General features: G+C 32.3%; 2 protein-coding genes across 3 annotated transcripts in view; both read right to left on the bottom strand.

The window, feature by feature from the left end:
* Positions 1–7,471: 7,471 nt before the first annotated feature.
* LOC136270752 (serine/threonine-protein phosphatase 6 regulatory ankyrin repeat subunit B-like) lies at positions 7,472–10,326 on the bottom strand. Its single transcript, XM_066069389.1, has one exon. The coding sequence runs from the start codon at positions 10,197–10,199 to the stop codon at positions 7,875–7,877; it is 2,325 nt and encodes a 774-aa protein (XP_065925461.1). The 5' UTR covers positions 10,200–10,326; the 3' UTR covers positions 7,472–7,874.
* A 2,420-nt stretch (positions 10,327–12,746) lies between these two features.
* The window catches only part of LOC109617652 (serine/threonine-protein phosphatase 6 regulatory ankyrin repeat subunit B-like), a 343,082-nt gene continuing 333,001 nt past the window's right edge, over positions 12,747–22,827 (bottom strand). For both annotated transcript variants that reach the window (XM_066069383.1, XM_066069382.1), the window contains exon 9: positions 12,747–14,225. In XM_066069383.1, coding sequence (XP_065925455.1) covers positions 13,033–14,225 — 1,193 coding nt within the window. In that variant the 3' untranslated portion in view covers positions 12,747–13,032. The remainder of the gene's footprint in view (positions 14,226–22,827) is intronic.

Genomic DNA, 22,827 nt, shown 5'->3' with positions numbered 1-22,827 from the left:
AGTTTTGCATTAAAGCGAATATATTAACTTATACAGGCTAATTAAATGAGATATGTATGTATTTATCATTCCAACATTATATTAAGGAAATTTTCTTCAACTCAGAAATGAAAAGTCCCCAAGGTGTTTGGGCCTTGGGACTTAGGAACGATAACCCTTAACTTAGGTACTTTCATACCAAATAAAATTTAAAATATTTTTTGTGTTTATTTGCAATGATTTTCATTCAATTTTTAATGTCACATTTATTGAAATACATTTTCTTATAACATCAAGCAACTTTTTCAGACGATTTGTCAACAGAGGAAGAAAATATGAAAGATTATGTTTTTGGGAAATGCTACAAAAAATTGTAATAATAACATTTTTGAATGTTAAGAAGTGTTATATTTTTTTTTATGTGTCCGAAGGAAATATCCATCAAATGACAAAAAAATTTCTCTCAATTTGTTAATAGTTGTCTTTTTAAAAAATATTCTACACAAACACGAAAAAACATTAAAAAAATCATTAAAAATACATGTAGTATCCCTATCATTATTTTAATATCTGATAAGTATATGTTTTGTGGTCTTCTATTGAAAATTAGAATAAACTGTGGGTGTATAGAGCCACCTTAAAAAAGATGCCATTTGGTGATTTAGAGGTTATTTTAACAATAAAATGCTTTCTTTTGTGATTCATTCGTGATATGAAGGTAGCGACAATGCAGAAAAAATACATAACCCGCGTTAGCGGGTTATGTAATTTTTTTCTGCAATGATCGCTATCTTCATAACCCGAATGAATCATCAAAGAAAGCATTTTATTGTTTATAGTAACATCTCTATTTTAGCTAATTGATAAATTGATTATGAAAAGTAAGTAAAATTCATTAAATTACTGTCAATGTACGTAAGTAAGTACGCTAGCTAAAAGAAACAGCCAAATCGTCTCTTGTGAGACTTTGAGTCTGACATCGGCATGATTATTACGTGCAGTACGTGATTTTTCCTAGGTCGCTTTAGGTTTGGACCAATCGATAAACAGGACGTGTCGATATATATCCTGACCAATCGATGAAGAGTGCGTGTAGATTTCAGACTGGCTATTTCTATAGAGCTGTAAATTAACTATAAGTTTCCGTAAGAAATAGGGGAAATAATACTTGGTAGATGTAAATATAAATATATGACTGAATGGCAAAGTTCTACCATTTAGACATTTTCCTAGCCCTACAGATAACAGTAATGTTACCGAGTGACAGGAGTTCATAAAGTGTTTAAGAGAGTTGGCATAATAAACATTAAATGTTATTCTATTAATCAGATCAGTTGCGAACGAGAGACCCAGGTGCCACATCGCTATTTTGAGGTACATTGGCCATAATTATATCAATACAGATAACTTTAATCAAAGCAATTTTAAAAAGTGATATACTATTCAAGCCAGTGTTGTTTCAGTGGTTGTTGTATCAACAATTATCACAGCACTGTTAAGGTTGTATATGCTTAAATTACTTAGAAATATGTCATTAAAAACGAACTACAAATGTGTTGGTTGTATAAATTAAAACTCGCATGCAACTGCTTCCAATATACTATATACTATTAAATCATTATAACTGTAGTAACTTATGTGTTACGACACACATGCGCACTTAAAGTCATCACGTGGCAGCGATATTTATAAACAATTTAGTAGGTCACACATATTTTTCAATATCGCAAGGGCATGCCGCCGTTACACATTTATTTATTTTGCACGTATAATTTAAATGTGATCTCCTTCACCTAAATATCAATGTTGATTTATTGGAATCGAGTTAGATACAACGCTATATCGAATACACACCCAACAATCCATCATTTACTGGGGTATCACATCAACAATAAGGTAGATCCAGAAATAAAACAAGTAGCGGTATTTCTCTCTCTCTCTCTCTCTCTCTCTCTCTCTCTCTCTCTCTCTCTCTCTCTCTCTCTCGTTGAAGTACTTTTTAACGCTCAACTACTTTTAATATTATTCATAGAAAATTAGCATTCGTAATTAAAACACAACTTTATATATTTTTTGAAAGCCTCTTTAAAACATCTAAGATAATGAAAAAAGTATAGGAAACACTATATGATATGTAGTATGGCAAAACTGATGCTTTATGAGTGTCAGCAAAAGAAAGATAAGAGCCATGTTTACTTATCAAAGAGAAGTACGCCTTGTTTAAATGTTCAAATCTGGCATTTATATTTTGTTGAACTTTTAACATACTTAGCATCGAAACCAGCATTATTGACAAGCGTGAGTAGCGGAGCTGTTGGGTGTTTAATTATGTTTTAGCTTGTTTCGAGAGCAATATTTGCACATTTTAATCTAATGTAGTCTTTAAGAAGAGGGAAAGTAACTTGTTGATATATACTTATGTTTAATTTCCTTATCATAGAATGAAAAGGGTCCACAGAGAAAAATAAGTTCGAGTAATTCTTTTTAAATGCTCCGTCGGTACATTTCTTAAGTGAATGTGTAACAAAAGGCACTGAAGAGCAATCATAATAATAACGGTAAGAAGTGCATGAGTTGCAAGACATGTCAAGTTGTTCAATGTCCCTGACAATTACATGACTACGCGTATTTCACAGGTGTTAGATCAGTGCCTTCACCAATAACAGTCTTGAGCCAGTGTTCGATGCCTACTATATCAGCGTGTGCCTGGCTCACAATTACTTGGTCGAACCAAACGCCCAGGAAGAAAAGTGAAAATTACTTTAACTAAAACTTTGTTTCAATTTTTTAACATTCTCTTCCTCGTCTATATTATGTGAACTGTATCGAGTTTACTAGAATGAAGCATGAATTTCCTTACACAATAAACATTGGTATTATCAACAAAAACATAAAAAATGTACCTTATGTTTACATGAACGACAAAAGTAGCGACTACCTCTGCGGTGTATAAATAAACTAAAGTCGGGTGCAAGATTAGGCCTTTCGGTAAAACGGACGGACCATATCCCTAAAACTGGTAATGTCCTGACGGTTATATGTACAAGACGAAATCAATTTTAGTCCATTTAAGTTGAATCAAAAGACAATAATTGATTTCAACTCGAAATCATTATGCATCCATACATATTATTCGATGACGATATTGACAATGACATCGATCTTAATTGATAGTATTTATTATCAATGCTGCATTCATAACGTATCAATATCTACGTTATCAACAGCAAAACTGGTAATTTTTTTGTCGATTTATACTGTACCCCTTTAAGCATTACCCAAAAGAATGATTATTTTACATTTTATCCAGAAGAGCATTCAGAACAGCTAAGAACAGCTGGTGGTGGTCACCATTTTAAAACAGCGGCTGCTAAGGGACAGACCTAAAACTAATAAAACAGAGAAAAATAGAGGCTTAGCGTTTTCCCCAGCAAGCAATGAGAGGAGGTTCTATTTCTGTCCTACCCCCGTTCTTCGGAAGTTAGCGCCCATTATCAAAGGGAAACAACTCATGGACTCCTGGTCTGAAACATCGGAGAAAGATCTGGATATGGAGTCTATAGACATCACTGCTAAATGAACCTGAATCTCAGCGTCATATGACAAGTCTCTCCAAACTGTAGTTATTCTCCTAAACCGTTCCACAAGGAACGACAACTCCTGAACATGTCACGTGTGTCAATCAGAGAGGAGGACAGGAGTAGACGTTCCGTGGAGTCGTTCCTCAGTGTGCCGCCAGCCATGGAGTATATCACTAACGTCAGTACCAGGAAAGTGGTCTACTCCTCGGGGTAATAATGGAGATTGTCTCACCACGTGACCATAATAGGGAATAATGTTGTATTTAGTTGAAACTTTTGTATCTTTATTAATAAACAGTTTAAAGCAATGGAATTATCCTTCAGATTCCAAAATTTAGAAAAAAAATGTTTCAAAACTAAAATAAAAATGTTTATAAAAATAAAGTGCTCGGAATGTGATTCATTTTACTTCACAGTTATCCTCATCGTTATGCTCATCATCTTTATTAGCATGACTGTGTAAGTAAATTTATTTAAATCATTACTATACACTTGTTCATGTTACCTCATGTTATTGTGGTAACGAACCACTGATCGAAATATCTGAAGTTTTTTTATGTTTTGTTTATGTAATTCTGCACTCGGGGTTCCAAAATTACATTAAAGGATACAGTTATAAGTCAGAAACTGTATGGTAATGACCGCCATATTGATATTAAAGAAGGAATGTGACACTTTACATGTAACTCTAAAATTAATCCTTTTGAAATGAACAATAAATCTACCAAAATATGAATATTATTAATAGTATCTTTTCTCTTACAATCTAGATCTTTATATGGCAATGATTTTGATCTTAATCAATTGCTAATGATTTTACAAGTCATGAGATAGAAACTTGCTGATTTTAAAAAGCTTTTTTGTTTATAATGCATATCGTTGTAAAATATTGCACTTTGTAGAATTGTTCAAAAATTTAGTGTACATGTTTGCCTAATGTTTAGATATGCTTAGCATATTTTGTTATTCTACGGGACACAATTCAAACACCTAAGTAAGTTATAATATAAAAGTTAAGAATATATAGGTCCAGACGCGAATATGCAGACAAATACACAATAACCGGCTATATTAACGAACATTTGTTTAAATGTTGCAACGAAAAATAATTGCTTAATGATCGAATTTATGTGTTGACATGACACATATCATTAAATGCATTAATTACAGTTTTCTATGGGTTTTTCTAATGCTTTTCATATGGTTATTTTACTGAATCACGCAAATATTAATTATCGATCTACGACGTAATGATTATTTATCTAGGAACTAAAAACTAATTCATAACATAAATATCTGATACACTTGGTCTCACTATTTGTTAAAAACCAAAAAAAAAGTTGTAAAAATGTTTATTACTTCTTTAGTCCATGTTAGTTTACAAACTTAAAAACAACAAGCATTAAACAAAACTTATCAAACTGTCGTAAACACGTACGAGTTTTTAAAGTAAGAGCTACAAAGATATCACAATAAAAACACAATGATCTGTTCCAATGAACAACAAAATCAAATTGTGTTAGAATGCACTTAAAAATCAAAGCAAGTGGATGTCGTCGATATAAGAGCACTTTAAAAAAACGTGGATGGTTGGATGGAAATATTTTTAACTCTAAAATATTATATTTATACATGTAACACACTTTAACAAATAAAAGTGCGTAAATTTGGTCTGAGATTTGTTCTTGAATTTTTTTTTCAAATTGGGTTGCTACAATGGTATTTAAGGGGGCGGAATGGTCGTGGCCGTTTTGGACTACATTAATCTCCTAAGAAGAAGAGCTAAATATATATTGAAATTCAAAAATCAAAATAATTTGTTTAATGATAATCAAAGTATCTACTAGTAGAAATACTGAAGGAATATCAGATGTTAGTTTGTTTACCACCCATATTTCCTTACTTGTAGAGACGAGTAAAAGAATAATAATTATATATTCTATACAGTTAATTTGATATCAACAAAAAAACCAACAAACGAATGTTAATTCAATCGGTCTAATTTGATGCTGACCGGTCTGACGGTCTAACGATAAAATTGATATACTCCTACGTCTTAGCTAATTAATGTTTGTCCGATTTCGGATGTACTGAAATAACCGAATAGCAATTAATGTGTTGCTCATAAACCAGGTCAATTACTCTATAACGCTGCCCGAAAACGCAGTCAACATTTGTTTTGGTATACGAACAAAAATCCAGAAAGAGTATTAAAAACTCACAATGATTATTTAGCTCAGCCATAGCAGAGTTCAATGTGTGCAATGTCAATCTCTTAAACATTCTTGGCATCAAGCGGCCAACAGTGCAAAAAAGTGTGTACAGTTGAAATACAAAACTATGGTGGCATATCTCTGCCCCTTGTGTGCAAGTTATTTTTCTATCAAATATGATGACATGCAAGATGAATATGTTGACATGCAAGATAAATATGTTGAAATGCAAGATAATTATATCAACATGCAACATAACTATGTTGTCATGCAAGAACATTGCAATAAGATAAGAATTATACAAAATCTCAAAAAAATCTCAAATATCGCCAACCTGTGACATCCAAGATGCTAGATGCTACCTTTTTATGTCGACATGCAACTTATTTATGTTAACATGCAAGATAAATATGCTGACATGCAACTCATTTATGTCGACATGCAACTTATTTATGTCGACATGCAACTTATTTGTGTTGACATGCGAGATAAATATGTTGACATGCAACTTATAAATTGTATGTCAACTTAACTAAGTTGCATGTCGACATAAATATGTTGCATGTCGACATTAATATGTTGCATGTCAACATATTTATCTTGCATGTTAACATAACTAAGCTGCATGTCGACATAAAAAAGTTGCATGCTAACATAAATAAGTTGCATGTTGACATCAATAGGTAGCGTATCTTGCATCTTGAATGTCACATGTTGGCGATATTTGAGATGTTTTATTAGTCTTATTTGATCGCAGTTTTCTTGCATGTTAACATAGTTATGTTGCATGTTGACATAACTATCTTGCATGTCAACATATTTATCTTGCATGTCGACATAGTCAATAGAAAAATAACTTGCACACAAGGGGCAGAGATATGCCACCATACAAAACAATTTAAAATTCATCATAATATTTAAAAATTGAATGGAAATGTAATACAGCTAAATTTGAAATCTATCAAAATACTAAAATAGGGAGTACAAAAAAAATACGCTGTACAGTTGGGTATAAACTGGATCACACATTACTTTTTATAAAAGTAATTTATATAAAACGAATTTTAAAAAAACTAAATTATATACATGTTAATGTTTACTCAGACACTGTACAACTTTGTTTTTATGACTTAATATACCCGACACACAGGTCATTCTGTAACGGTGTTCATTAGAATTTTGATTGTACACATCAATAAATTTCCGAAACTTATAGAGATGAATGATTTTTTAAAATCTTTTTAAGCTTTGGTCCAAAACAACTGGAGAAATATAGCTTTATATATTTAATTTGGTATAATGCTGGATAAAATGGATCACATTAATTGATGTCTGCTGAATAACGTTGTAAAATTTTCATAGTACCTCCATGCCTTTTTTGTTCGAATATATGCAAATACGTTTCATGGAATAAATACTTAAATTTACGTTTGCTAACTTACCCAGTAAAAATTAAAAAACAAGTGTTTTAGGTTTTTGGTTACTTGCTTTATGAATATAACTTTCTTTGTTTTGATCACATAAATTAATGTCTGCGTTTCGACTCATTAAACTTGCACATTACTATCATGTTTCGTTTCACTGGCTTTATACAGAAAAGCTTATCCTTCCTAAATACATCAATAGAAGTTGACTCCTTTACCAAAAGTTGTCAGTGCTTTCGTGTCCCTCTCCAGTAGCTATATGTAAAATAATTGGGTTATTTTTATCAACACATGACTTAACGTTTGCTGCTTTACTTAATAACAATAATTTGGCAATACTTATTTTCTTTTTGTTCTTGATCCAAGGAAAGGAGTTTTTCCGTCGTTATCAAGTAAACTTACGTCGGCTCCTTTATTTATTAAAAGTTGCAAAGTGCTATTATTCCCCCAATAACCGGCAATATGTAAAGGAGTTTGTTTCTTATTGTCACAAAAATGAATATCTGCTCCTTTATCTAATAAAAGTTGAATAATGTTCAATGTCAGCATTCACTGGCTTTATATAGATGAGTTTCTTTGTTTGTGTCGCATGAATTAATATCTGCTCCTTTATCAAATGAAAGCTGTACAGTGCTTTCATGTTCCGCTCTATTGGCTTATTGTAAAGGGGTTTCTTTTTAGTTGTCATATGAATTGATATCTGCTCCTTTATCTAATAAAAGCTGTACAGTGCTTTCACGCCCCCATTCACTGGCTTTATATAGAGGAGTTTCTTTGTTTGTGTCACATGAATTAATATCTGCTCCATTATCTAATAACAGTTGTACAGTGCTTTCACGCCCCCATTCACTGGCTTTATATAGAGGAGTTTCTTTGTTTAGGTCACATGAATTAATATCTGCTCCATTATCTAATAACAGTTGTACAGTGCTTTCACGTCCCCATTCACTGGCTTTATGTAGGGGAGTTTCGTTGTTTATATCACATAAATAGATATCTGCTCCTTTATTTAATAGAAGTTTTAAAGTCGTTTCACTTTGCAGTATACTTGCTTTATGGAGAGGAGTTTCTTTGTTTGTGTCACATGAATTAATATCTGCTCCATTATCTAATAAAAGTTGCACAGTACTTTCATGTCCACATTCACTGGCTTTATGTAGAGGAGTTTCTTTGTTTGTGTCACATGAATTAATATCTGCTCCATTATCTAATAAAAGTTGCACAGTGCTATCATGTCCCCATTCACTGGCTTTATATAGAGGGGTTTCATTGTTTGTGTTAGATGAATTAATATCTGCTCCATTATCTAATAAAAGTTGTACAACTGTTTCATGACCCCATTCATTGACTTCTTCCGGAGAATGAAATAACAAGGGTTCAATGCTAACATGCCTCAGTCCACTGGCTTTATGTAGAGGAGTTTCTTTGTTTGTGTCACATGAATTAATATCTGCTCCTTTATCTAATAAAAGTTGCACAGTACTTTCATGTCCACATTCACTGGCTTTATGTAGAGGAGTTTCATTGTTTGTGTTACATGAATTAATATCTGCTCCTTTATCTAATAAAAGTTGTACAACTCTTTCATGATCATTTTCGCTTACTTTTTGAAAAGGATAATAAAAAAAGCGTTTAGTGCCAACAAACCTCGGTCCAGTGGCTTTATGTAGAGGAGTTTCTTTGTTTGTGTCACATGAATTAATACTGGCTCCTTTATCCAATAAATGTTGTACAGTGTTTTCACATCCCCATTTACTAGCTTTATGTAGAAGAGTTTCTTTGTTTGTGTCACAGAAATCAATATCTGCTCCATTATCTAATAACAGTTGTATAGTGCTTTCACGTCCCCAAAACATTGTTTTGTGCAGAGGAGTTTCTTTGTTTGTGTCACATGAATTAATATCTGCTCCTTTATCTAATAACAGTTGTACAGTGCTTTCACGTCCCCATTCACTGGCTTTATGTAGGGGAGTTTCGTTGTTTATATCACATAAATAGATATCTGCTCCTTTATTTAATAGAAGTTTTAAAGTCGTTTCACTTTGCAGTATACTTGCTTTATGGAGAGGAGTTTCTTTGTTTGTGTCACATGAATTAATATCTGCTCCTTTTTCTAATAAACGTTGCACAGTTCTTTCATGTCCCTTTTTACTTGCTTTATGTAGAGGAGTTTCTTTGTTTGTGTCACATGAATTAATATCTGCTCCATTATCTAATAACAGTTGTACAGTGCTTTCATGTCCCTTTTCACTGGCTTTATGTAGAGGAGTTTCTTTGTGTGTGTCACATGAATTAATATCTGCTCCATTATCTAATAACAGTTGTACAGTGCTTTCAAGTCCCCATTTACTGGCATGAAGGAGAAGGGTTTCTTTGTTTGTGTCACATGAATCAATATCTGCTCCATTATCTAATAAAAATTGTACAGTGCTTTCATGTCCCTTTTTACTTGCTTTATGTAGAGGAGTTTCTTTGTTTGTGTCACATGAATTAATATCTGCTCCTTTTTCTAATAAACGTTGCACAGTGCTTTCATGTCCTCTTTCACTGGCTTTATGTAGAGGAGTTTCTTTGTTTGTGTCACATGAATTAATATCTGCTCCTTTTTCTAATAAACGTTGCACAGTGCTTTCATGTCCTCTTTCACTGGCTTTATGTAGAGGAGTTTCTTTGTTTGTGTCACATTGATTAATATCTGCTCCTTTTTCTAATAAAAGTTGTACAGTGCTTTCGTGTCCCTTTTCACTTGCTTTATGTAGAGGAGTTTCTTTGTTTAGGTCACATGAATTAATATCTGCTCCTTTTTCTAATAAAAGTTGTACAGTGCTATCATTTCCCCATTTACTGGCTTTATGTAGAGGAGTTTTTTTTGTTTTTGTCACATGAATTAATATTTGCTCCTTTATCAAATAAAAGTTGTACAGTGCTTTCAAGTCCCCATTTACTGGCATAAAGGAGAAGGGTTTCTTTGTTTGTGTCACATGAATCAATATCTGCTCCATTATCTAATAAAAATTGTACAGTGCTTTCATGTCCCTTTTTACTTGCTTTATGTAGAGGAGTTTCTTTGTTTAGGTCACATGAATTAATATCTGCTCCTTTTTCTAATAAACGTTGCACAGTGCTTTCATGTCCTCCTTCACTGGCTTTATGTAGAGGAGTTTCTTTGTTTGTGTCACATAGATTAATATCTGCTCCTTTTTCTAATAAAAGTTGTACAGTGCTTTCATGTCCCTTTTTACTTGCTTTATGTAGAGGAGTTTCTTTGTTTAGGTCACATGAATTAATATCTGCTCTATTTTCTAATAAAAGTTGTACAGTGTTTTCACGTCCCCATTCACTAGCTTTATGTAGAGGAGTTTCTTTGTTTAAGTCACATAAATTAATATCAGCTCCATTATCTAATAGAAATTGTACAGTGCTTTCACGTCCACATTCAATTGCTTTATGTAGAGGAGTTTCTTTGTTTGTGTTACATGAATTGATATTTGCTCCTTTTTTTAATAAAAGTTGCACAGTGCTTTCATGTCCCTTTTTACTTGCTTTATGTAGAGGAGTTTCTTTGTTTAGGTCATATGAATTAATATTTGCTCTATTTTCTAATAAAAGTTGTACAATGTTTTCATATCCCCATTTACTGGCATTAAGGAGAAGTGTTTCATTGTTTCTGTTACACAGATTAATATCTGCTCCATTATCTAATAAAATTTGTACAGTGCTTTCATGTCCATATTTAATTGCTTTACATAGAGCAGTTTCTTTGTTTGTGTCACATGAATTAATATTTGCTCCTTTTTCTAATAAAAGTTGCACAGTGAATTCCTGTCCTTCTTCACTGGCTTTATGCAGAGGAGTTTTTTTGTTTAGGTCATATGGATTAATATCTGCTCCTTTTTCTAATAACAGTTGTACAACACTATCATGTCCTTCTTTACTAGCTTGATGTAGAGGAGTTTCTTTGTGTTTCTCACATGAATTAATATCTGCTCCTTTTTCTAATAAAAGTTGTACAATGCTTTCATGTCCTTCTTCACTAGCTTTATGTAGAGGAGTTTCTTTGTTTTTGTCACATAAATTAATATCTGCTCCTTTATCTGATAAAAGTTGCACAGTGCTTTCATGTCCGTTTTCACTGGCTTTATGGAGAGGGGTTTCTCTGTTTTTGTCACATGAATTAATATCTGCTCCTTTTTCTAATAAAATTTGTACAGTGCTATCATTTCCCCATTTACTGGCTTTATGTAGAGGAGTTTCGTTGTTTTTGTCACATGAATTAATATCTGCTCCTTTTTCTAATAAAAGTTGTACAGTGTTATCACTTCCTCTTTCACTAGCTTCATGTAGAGGAGTTTCTTTGTTTGTGTCACATGAATTAATATCTGCTCCTTTATCTAATAGAAATTGTACAGTCCTTTCATGGCCCCATCGAATTGCTTTAGATAGAGGAGTTATTTTATTTGTGTCACATGAATTAATATCTGCTCCATTATCTAATAACAGTTGTACAGTACTTTCCTGACCTCTTTCACTGGCTTTATGTAGGGGAGTTTTTTTGTTTGTGTCACATGAATTAATATTTGCTCCTTTTTCTAATAAAAGTTGTACAGTGCTTTCAAGTCCCCATTTACTGGCATAAAGGAGAAGGGTTTCTTTGTTTGTGTCACATGAATCAATATCTGCTCCATTATCTAATAAAAATTGTACAGTGCTTTCATGTCCATATTTAATTGCTTTATATAAAGGAGTTTCTTTGTGTGTGTCACATAAATTAATATCTGCTCCTTTTGCTAATAAATGTTGCACAGTGCTTACATGTCCTCCTTCACTGGCTTTATGTAGAGGAGTTTCTTTGTTTCGGTCACAGGAATTAATATCTACTCCATTTTCTAATAAACGTTGCACAATGCTTTCATCTCCTTCTTTACTAGCTTTATGTAGAGGAGTTTCTTTGTTTAGGTCACATGAATTAATATTTGCTCCTTTATCTAATAAAAGTTGCACACTGCTTTCATGTCCCTTTTTACTTGCTTTATGTAGAGGAGTTTTGTTTTTGTCACATGAATTAATATTTGCTCCTTTTTTTAATAAAAGTTGCACAGTGCTTTCATGTCCCTTTTTACTTGCTTTATGTAGAGGAGTTTCTTTGTTTGTGTCACATGAATTAATATCTGCTCCTTTATCTAACAAAAATTCTACAATGTGATCATTCCCTTCACTACTTGCTTGATGGAGAGGACTCCCAAAATGTGGAACACAAAAATTGATGTCAGCTCCATGAGTTAGTAAAAGTTTAACAGTGATATCAATTGACTGATTTTTTTTTTCCTTATTTTTTTGCTCGCTTGTGTCCGTATTGAAAACTGCATACACCAAGGGAGTAGTTCCTAATATCTTCGTTCTCAAATTTACATTATTCTTCACCTGAATCAGCTCCCGCAATATTTCATGATTGTGAAACAGGGAAACAATGTGAATAGGATAGTAGTCATTCCATATTTTCACCAAAAACCATTTAATGTCTTCTTTTGAAAAGACATTGAACAAATCCATCGAACCATTGCAACATACCGCAGAAAAACAAGAAGTATATTTAAGAGAATTTTGCTTTTGCTGTAGAGTTTCTAAACAATGTTTTGATACATTTGTATGACAAAATACTATGATAGCACTAAGAATTTGCACTTTATCTGCTTCATACAGAAACTGAAGTTTGGAACCAAATGATTGTTTTAATTCTTGATTTTCTTCTTCCTTTCTAAACTTTTCCTGAAGCTGTTTTTTGGCAAGTAAGTTGTGCAGTTTTTCGGGGCTATCTTTTAATTTTTGTATGAAACATTAAGCCACCTTCTCATTCCTAACACATGGATTGAGAACAACATCCAACAGACGATCTCCAAATACATCATCAAAAAGTCGATCTGTTAGATCGCTTACATATTTATCATTTAGATATATGGTAAATTTATCAACTTCTTCTTTTCTATTGTCGTCACTGCTTTTTAAGCTTACACGTCGTCTAAGGAAACCAATATCTGCATACTTTATTGTTTCTCTCGGATAGTCTGTTCCAAACACATAGGTGGTAACTTCCATAACAAAATCGTGATAAAAATGATAGGTGTCGTCAATCTTCTTGACAAAAAATCCCTCTAGAGTCTTCAGAGCGTCACCAATAATATGAGATGCTGTGTTTGCCATCATTCCACAGAGTTTCAAAGCAAGTTCAAATTTTTCTTTTATGCAATCCTTTTCATGTATATCCTCAACACAAAGCTGATTGTTACACAGAACTAGAAGAACAAGAGCACAGTATTTTTCTTTGCATTCCTTTTTGGAGTCATTTCTGAAATTTCTTATTTGTTCCTGACATACGTTAAAAGGTTCTTTAAAAAATCGCGGTCCTATTGTCTGGTTATTTTCGTCGCTAAAATAAAGTTTGCATAATAACGGAAAATACTCCTCAGTCGTCAAAATTCCACTAATATCGTCTTTTAAAAGACCACTGTTTGATGCGTAACTCCTTAAAATGGTTTCTTTTTCTCCATTATTCAGTTTATGTTTGTCTTCACTAAGATCAATGCTGCATGATTTATCGTTTAATATTCCTCTAACCCTATGATCAAGCAGAATATATTTTCTACTTGAGAGCAACATCTTGTTATTTCTCAAACAAGCTTTCAACCTTTCATCTTGTTCCTTCCATGAATTATAGATTATTTCGTCGAAGGATTCGTTGCCAATAGGATCATTGAATACAAAAAGGATTTTGCTTTGTAATACATTTCCTGAGGAATATGTTTCAGTGATTTCCTTCACGTTATATACTGGTTTCACCATCCAGCCTTGGACCCTATACCTCAACGCTATATGTTGAATAATGGCTGATTTTCCTGACCCAGAGTTACCGGTCACGATCACCAGGTTCTGACTTTTAATAAGTTTTTCTACTTCCTTACAAGCTCTTGTTGAAACAAATTTGCTGTCGTCATCCTCCCACTGCTGAAATATATTCTGGTCAAGTGGTGACTCTGAAAGATAAAAGTTATTCTGTATTATATTTTTTTAAGCATTTGACAAGAAGATCAATATCATCTCATCATAATATTTAATCGTTTAACCTTTTGGTACAAGATTAATGATTTTAATTGAATTAGACATTTAAAAGCCGTAATTTAATAAAATATTATACAACAAAAAATTACAGCTTTAAAGTCACAACAGCAACACCAATGCCCGTGCATTATGAATGCCTACTGCTTTGTGACGATTTTGAAACGTTTAAACTCTTGACGAATGACATAGGATAAGAGTATGTATTAACGACATCAAAGGACCATGATCGGAGGTACATTGGAAGTTCAACCTGATGCTTTGTCTCAACAATACATCAACTTTATGCATTTCAAACCCAAAAATATATTTTTTAATCTAAATGTCAAGGACTTTTTCTGCAACTGAATCTATATAACGATGGCTACAGTATTGCAACCTAGATGTGAAAAAAAATCATTATAGTTTTGTTATTGCATGTCTCCAAAGTGAGTTTTTGGCCGAATAAAGCTTTTGTCGATTTATTTAATTACCTCTGGTCAAATAAAAAAAATGTTCCATAATAAGATTTCATTTTGGTTTTGTAACTTTTTATAGATCAAGTCATTAAGATTAATTTGACATTGATAGCCATTTATATCGAGTAGTGGGTTAAAAACAGAATGTTTTCTTTTTCAAAATATTTCTTCTTTATTGTGTATTTTTGTTTTTTGTAAGTTAAGCTCTGACTGACGTTTTTGTACTTATTGTTAGGCCATTATTATTCATCAAATTGTCTACATATTTTCCGTTTTCCCGATTACGACAAAGTGCACGAGGCGGATGTGACCGGTCAGCAGAGGAGACTCACTCCTTCATGGCACCTGATCCTACCTCAAACTTTTGTAGATATCCGTGTTTACTCTGCTCCTGATTTGTATTTTTCCTTTAAATTTTCGTGTTTAAACACTATATTTCAAAATCATTATTCGTTTCTAATGACATGCTCCCTTTACTACTTAGTAACTATTTACTGTTATTTCTCACTGGATCGAGCACTTAATGTTAACACGAGTTTTGATCTGAAAGTCACCGATAGTTTAGGAAATGACCTGGTTCGAGTGCATTTTACATGAAACAGTAAGATAGTTATAACTTATTGTAAAACCACTGGAAACATACTTTACAGTGAGCATCTGTCCATTAACGATAAATAAGACGGTAGAGTTTACATAAAAGATCGATCCTCATTCAAAGCGGAAAAAAATCTCGAAACAGTAGAAAAAGGGGGGGTGCATTAAAAATCTTCTTCACAAGAACTACAGAGTCAAATTCAATGTAATCAAGCAAATTAAATAATCCCTATGGAAAGGAAGATTTAAATTGCAAAACGTATGGGCTAAGTTTGTTTCAAATCCTAGTTATGACGAAAATTATAATAAAGGAAAGACGTGTTTCAATCCGTTTATAGCTTCGGGTTCAGTATCCATGAGTCTTAGTAAAATGGGTAAAATGGGTAGGCAAAACCGGGCCGGGCCAAAACAAAAGATTGGCAGTTATCAATCTGCCAATATCCTTAAAATTTCAAGGATATTTTATGGAACAATAAATTTGTGTTTGCTGTAAATATTGCTACAAAATAATGCGTATTTCGGAATCGACGATTGCCGATCTACCCCGGCTTTTATTTTGCTCCGGCCCGGCTTTGCTAACCCATTTTACCAAGACTCGTATTCCATACTTCTAAAACGAGGTTTCAAGCAGCGATGACAGATGATAAACGGGCCGATCTAACAATGATGAATTTGTTTGTTGTGCAACAGTTTGCGTTCGAAGGGAATCTTTGAAACATGCAAAATACATTGATGCCGATTTAATGAAGTATATTGAGGCTAAATATGGCAATGCGTTGACAGTTTTCACATATAACGGTGGTTTTAGCTTGTTTTGAATTTCATTTTTATTTATGCTTTGTAACCTGGGAACTGTCGCTTGTATTTTGTTACTGTTTACCTGCTCAAATTAAGCAAAATGTGATATATTAAAAGAACTAAAATACAATTCATTCCTTCGATAATTCGGTATGATCTTTTGCGCAATGGTAGATTAATGCAATATGTTTTGTTGAGATGATCAGCATTTTCTCGAGTTTATTCAGTCTAAATAGAGTTTAATATCGCTGACGGAAAATGTAGGTATATACATATATATGATTCCTTTTGAAAAATAACTTGTGCTTTTTGGTTGTTCTAGTGCATGTTTCTTTTCTTTAATTGTTTACAATTTCCATTTACTAACCATATTTGAGTGCTTCGATTTATTAGCAATATACAGAGATTTGTTCACGATTCTATGTTTGCATTCACATCTGAGGCCATTCTTTTTCTTCATTATAAATGCTGAATAGGAAATACCAAGTTAAAAATCTTAAGCTGAATGTAATAAACTCATGTGAACAAAATATGACTCAAGCCTAGCAGAATTGTGAGCTCTATATCTTGCTTATAATTATACGATTGATGCTGAAATTGTGGTTGCTCATTAGAAATCCTTAATGAATTAGAGTATGATAAATACTTGTACAAAAAAATAAAGTGTGTTATGCTGTTTATAATTTCTCTTTGGGGCCCCTCTTTTTACAATGAAATCTACATCAATGTTGATAGTTTTTCATATAATCAAGTATCAGTTAAAATACAGTATAAATTTCAGTATAATAAAGTAGCAAAGTGCGGTATAATTAAATATTTTACAATACGGTTCAAATGTTATTCTGTAGATGTCAAAAAATGTCAGTCAGTGTTTTTAATATGTTTATTTTAAAGTCAATTATGTAAATGTTCACATTTTGAAAATAAAACCCATTAACCCTTAAAATAAGTCACAGTGCATGGAATATTCATCTATACAACTTCCAAGACGTATAACTTTTTAAATCACAAATTCGTGTGTATGAATGTCCCACTTGGCGTGTAAAGATAAATGAATTATATGGCATGTCTTAAGTATTGAACTGTGACGGCCAAAAAGGAATAATATTTTAGGGCGTAGACAACACAAACTTTGATTTTAAGAAGGAATTTAGCATAGCATTTTTACGCCTCTTTGAAAAAAGAAATGTTTGTTTTGTTTTGATTGGTGTGAGCGAATGTGAAATTGGTTAAAATATGCAATGTATCTTATATGTTCATTTGTTAATAAATTTCATCAGATCAAAATATCTTAATTGTTTTGTAGAAAACGCTTGGCTCATCCACGTAATAATAGTATTATCACATTTTGTAAAAGTGTCATTGTTGAGAAGAAGGTGCAGAGTATTTATCATGTAGTTTTATGATAAAATTTAACCCCTTCATGGTCCCCAGTTAAATTTAGGGTCACAAATTTAATAATTTACAATTTTTACTTTACACAAAAGCATGAATATAAATATTTTTATTTATTGTGATGTACTTTTTGAGGAAATATTTTACAGGGTTTATTCAGAAAAGATTCTGAATGCTGTTTCTGCTATGTAGTCTTCCCTGGAGATAATTTGTACCACGTTATGTTAAATTTGACCAAGTAGCAGTAAAGAAAAGGTAAAATATTCGGAAGGTTTTTTTTTCAGACGAACGGCAGGATTAGCGATACTATATCAGAGAAGCCTGGTCTTTATAGGGTTTGTTTGCATAAGACAATTATTTGACTTTCTACTACCAAACCTTTTGAAATTGGTTCTGTTTTATCCCGTTGATATTTTTTAATAGATATTGATTCCTCCTCCTCCTCCTCCTCCTCCTCCTCCTCCTCCTCCTCCTCCTCCTCCTCCTCCTCCTCCTCCTCCTCCTCCTCCTCCTCCTCCTCCTCCTCCTCCTCCCCTTCAAATTAAGCGAAAAAGATAAAATATGAAAGACAGAGATGTATTTTCAATATTATTTCTGATATTTTTTTATCTTGACAATTTATCAAAAATATGGGTTTTTTTGTTAGAACTTTAGTAATTAATTGCCGATGTTTCATGCTGCAGATGATATATAAATAATAAGCAATATTGAACACATACTTTGTACATCTAATGTTTCTTTCTTCTTCTTTTCTTCTTCATTAACTTAAAATTAAATAGAAAAGATAAAAAGTAGAAGACAAATATGCATTTTTATTTAATTTCTTGTGATTTTTTTTTTATTTACAGATTAAAACATTCTCTTGTGTTTGAACCTTCCCAACTAGTTCCCCGCAAAAGTCAATGTCTTTTTGCTGCATAAATTATATTACTAACAATACTAAGCCATAAAAGTACTGATATTCCCATTTTTACTGATAAACATAGACATTTACTGACAATGTACTGATATTACTGATAAACTTAGTAAAGTACTGACGTTTTTACTGACGCTACTGAGAAACTTAGAAACGTACTGATAAATTTAGACAGTACTGAAACTTAGAGAAGAACTGACACTTTTTACTGACGGTACTGAAAAACTTAGAGAAGTACTGACAAGTACTGATAAGCATTGAATTCATTGTTCTTACTCCTGCTAGAGCTTAAAGCTAGTGGATTTGATTAAATAATGTATTTTGAATAATAATAAAGTATTAAATGATTATTACACTTATAAATAATGTCACGCTTCTACCATCGTTTTTAATAGTTTTATTTAGACAATAGACAGTGGTAATAACTACAACAAAACAAAGACAAACGTAAGCACATATGACATAACAACGACATCAAATGTTTTCTTTTAAAGATAATAAAAATAGTCAAAATTTATAGGCTTAGAATAATCAGAATGTACAATTATGAATTTTCATTATTATTAAACTTACCAAAGTTAATTAACTTACTCCATTGTGGTCTAAAACATGAAAAAGATTGACAGTTACTGATGTTTCTACTGTGTTTCCTCACGAACCGCACGAGACACACTGAGTTCCACATATCATAACACACGGATATAAACAGAACATACACAAATTTCACAACACGGACAAAAACTGATATACAAACAAAATAAGCCGTGTAACGGCACAAAAAACATTTTCTTTGAAAGAAAATGTTAATTAAGGTCTTCCATTTCCAACGGAAGACCTTATAGTTTTCGTACAGTTTCTAAATTTTTTTTTCAACAAATGTTGTGCAGTCGAAACTATCCAACCGATTTACACAATTTGTTCACAGATGACAGGAATGGACCTGAATTTATCTAGTTTTTAATATTTTTGCCGTCGTCACTTCCGATACCAATTTATTGCTGCTTTTGTAACTTTTTCGACCCATTTTGTGCACGCTTCATCTCAAAAACTATTAGAGATATGAATATGAAATTTTCAGGATAGGTAGACCATAGTCTGAAGTTGTGCTTATTGTTTTTGTTTTACACCATTGGCGCCGTTCTAAGAGCTTACTATTGCTCGAAAATTGGGTACTAAATTTGTTCCCCTTTGTGTACACACGATTTATCAGAGATGGCTCGATATCTTTTTTTTGGAAATTTTAAGGAGTGATAGAAAAAAATTATATCTTGAGTATTCATTTTTCATTATTTCAAAGTTCATTTCCTGTCGTCCGTTTCCTGTCCCGCGACAAAAAGCTTGTGATATTGAGATCTCAAAAATGATAAGGACTTGAACATTCAGACTTTGTAGGATTATAGACCTATAGCTGTAGATGTCTTTAAGTTATTTTGTTTTGTTCGTCATAACTTCCAGTCGTCATCGAAACCACTTTAATTTATTTTTTTCTTTTGCAATGAATTTGTTTAATATAGAATTGAAATATAAGTAATAAAAATTACATGGGTCATGTATCCGAGGTTAAATGAAAACAAAAAAATCTACTTCCGGTGAGAAATCTCAAATATCTCAGAAAGCGTTTTTTTAATAAATGTTTTACCCACGAAATCTCAAAAAAGTCAAGTGATAAATGCACGAAACTTATATAGATAATAGACATTCGATAGAAAATGCATTCAATCGCTTTCAATTTATCAACCGTCACTTCCGGTCCTCACCGGAAGGGTTAAAACAAACCAAACTGTTTGAAAATTTAACTTTTTCTTTTTACAGTTTAAGTTAAATTGATAAACAATAAAGTGAAAAGGTCTAATTTTTAAGAAAAATTAACTTTTTAATTTCACTGAGCATTTCCGTTTGTCTGTTTCCTGTCAAGAGACAAAAAAACAATGACTCCACGAGATCTTAAAAACGGTGATGACTTGAACAACCATGATAGATTTAAGTATGTATCCGTGTTTACATTATGTTGTTTGAATCGTCGTCACGTCCGGTCGTCAACGAAGAGTTCAAACAATTCATGTTTTAACAAGTTTAACCGATTGTCTTTGGAATTTCATCTAGCTTGATAAACAGTATAAAAATGTATAAAAAACAGCTTTTATTTTCATTAATCAATTCCGTTCGCCCGTTTCTGGTCTCAAGACAAAAATCCTAGTTTCACCAGGATCTCAGATTTGGCAGAAAGTATCGATATTTCATCGTATCATATAAACAAAAGCGGACGAAAGACCTACTCGTTACTCGTAACGACATCTAGTTTTATATGTTATTTTATAAGTGGAGGAGAATTTGAGCCAAGTTCTAAAATATACTGGCCCCGTTGATTTTACTATTACTGAATGAAATTCTATCTGCTCTTTTTTTATTGTATGTTATGTTTCCACATTAATTAGTTAAGCTACCTAGATACAGTGTAACATTTATATTTACTGATATTAATTTTGAAGCATTAACTGGGTCTGTTATATTTAATTTGTTTAATGTTAAGAAAATTATGATCAGAAAAAGTGTCATAATTAAGAAAAATGTAATATGGGGCTTTATTTCGTACACATAAATTCGTGTTGTACAAATAGGAAGGGGTGGAATTAGAGTTGGATGTTTGCAAATGACTAGGAATGCCGCGGTTTTTTTTTATTTTCAGACGTAAAACATGTTTTAATTCAATGTTTTGCCATATGCAGATATTTACATTTTCAGATATGTGTTCTTATATGAACCTATAGAATTGCGAAAACGTTCAATTCTGTATGAACTTTTGCATAACGTCACAATGATCATAGCACGCGCTTATCGCTTGTCGCAAGGATAATTATAAACTTAAAATATCGGTAATTTTAACAGTTCTGAACGATATGTCTCTTTCAAACGTAAATATAAGTAATGAAAATCAATGTACAAAAAGTCACCAGGACATGAAATCGGTTGGTACGTGATCAAATCTACAAAGAGGCCGTTCGGGCTTTAAAGGATTTGATCACGTGATTTAACCAAATATTACATTAGTAATCATGTCATTTGATCACGTCTTTTCACCTAAGATTACATTAGTAACATTAAATCCAATTCTAATTGTAGTTTTACAATATATATGCATGCTGGGTTTATTCCATAAGGGCAGTATTTCTAAACTTTTAATGTATACATGTAGATTTCTTTCTACATCTTCTTTGCAAAAAAAAAACAGCAATCGTCAGTGCTCACAATAATTGTTTTAAGGTAGTATTTTGTAGGCAAAATTCTGAAAAGAATTCTGTACTGAAGCCACTGTACTGAGGTATCAGGACTTGTTTAAAACATTCTTTAAAGAACTCTTTAACTGAAACATTAATTTCCAGTTCCATGGATAATTCAGTGTTCCATTTCTGAATGGAGTTTGGTATAATATCTTTACTATGAATAAGATTGTACAAGATTTTTGAACATTTTCAAACAATAAAACATACTCAAAGTAAAATTAAATGTATGGATTGTGATCTTTTTTAACATCAGATCTTTTTACTGAGAAAAATAGCATACATGTTTTCAAACAAAATATCTGTAAAATGAAAAATATAAGAGAGCAGTAATGTGTTAGTTCATATCAATGTGTCAAATGCTGTTCCGAATTTAAAACTCTTTCGTTTCATGTTTGAAATTCTTAGAACTGTTAAATCCAAATTTTTAAATTCTGTTTTCCTTACTTGAAAAACTGGGGGGAAAGTATTCAGGGGTGTTAAAACGATATATTGTATTATTGTTTAGCAGTACCAAGCATTCAGATCTTAGGACATGTGTGTATATTCAAGAACACATGTCTCTGTCACCTCATTGTTTCCAACCTTGCTACCGTGCACTAAAAATTGTCAAGAAGGGCTGTGTACAGTAGCCATTATATAATCGCTGACTGGCTATTCAGATCTTAGTAAGTGAGTGTATATATACATGTACACGTGTGTCTGTCACTTCATTGTTCCCAATCTCGCTACCGTGCACTGCAAGTTGTCAAAAAGGGCTGTGTACAGTAGCAATTATATAACCGCTGACCGTGTAATAAAAAGTCAACATTCTTTCCTTTGAAAACTTCAAATTCAATCAATCAGTTGTTAAATATGTGTTTTAGATTTTTTGATCAATTGGTCTGGTGTTAAGACATTGATGGATAGAAAATTACAATGACCACTCTAAGTCAATCAAAAACATTATACATAATACAAACATATGCATTCATAAAAAATAATTAGGATTGCTTGTCAACTCATTGAAAATTGAGAAATCGATTTCTGGGTAAACTATTTGTAACTTTTAATTCAAAATCAATGCAAACTCTCTCTCTCT

The sequence above is a fragment of the Magallana gigas genome, chromosome 8 (assembly GCF_963853765.1).
Source record: "Magallana gigas chromosome 8, xbMagGiga1.1, whole genome shotgun sequence".
NCBI classification, from domain to species: domain Eukaryota; kingdom Metazoa; phylum Mollusca; class Bivalvia; order Ostreida; family Ostreidae; genus Magallana; species Magallana gigas.
The sequence above is the reverse complement of the archived record's forward strand: the minus strand, read 5'-3'. Positions and strand labels throughout refer to the sequence as shown.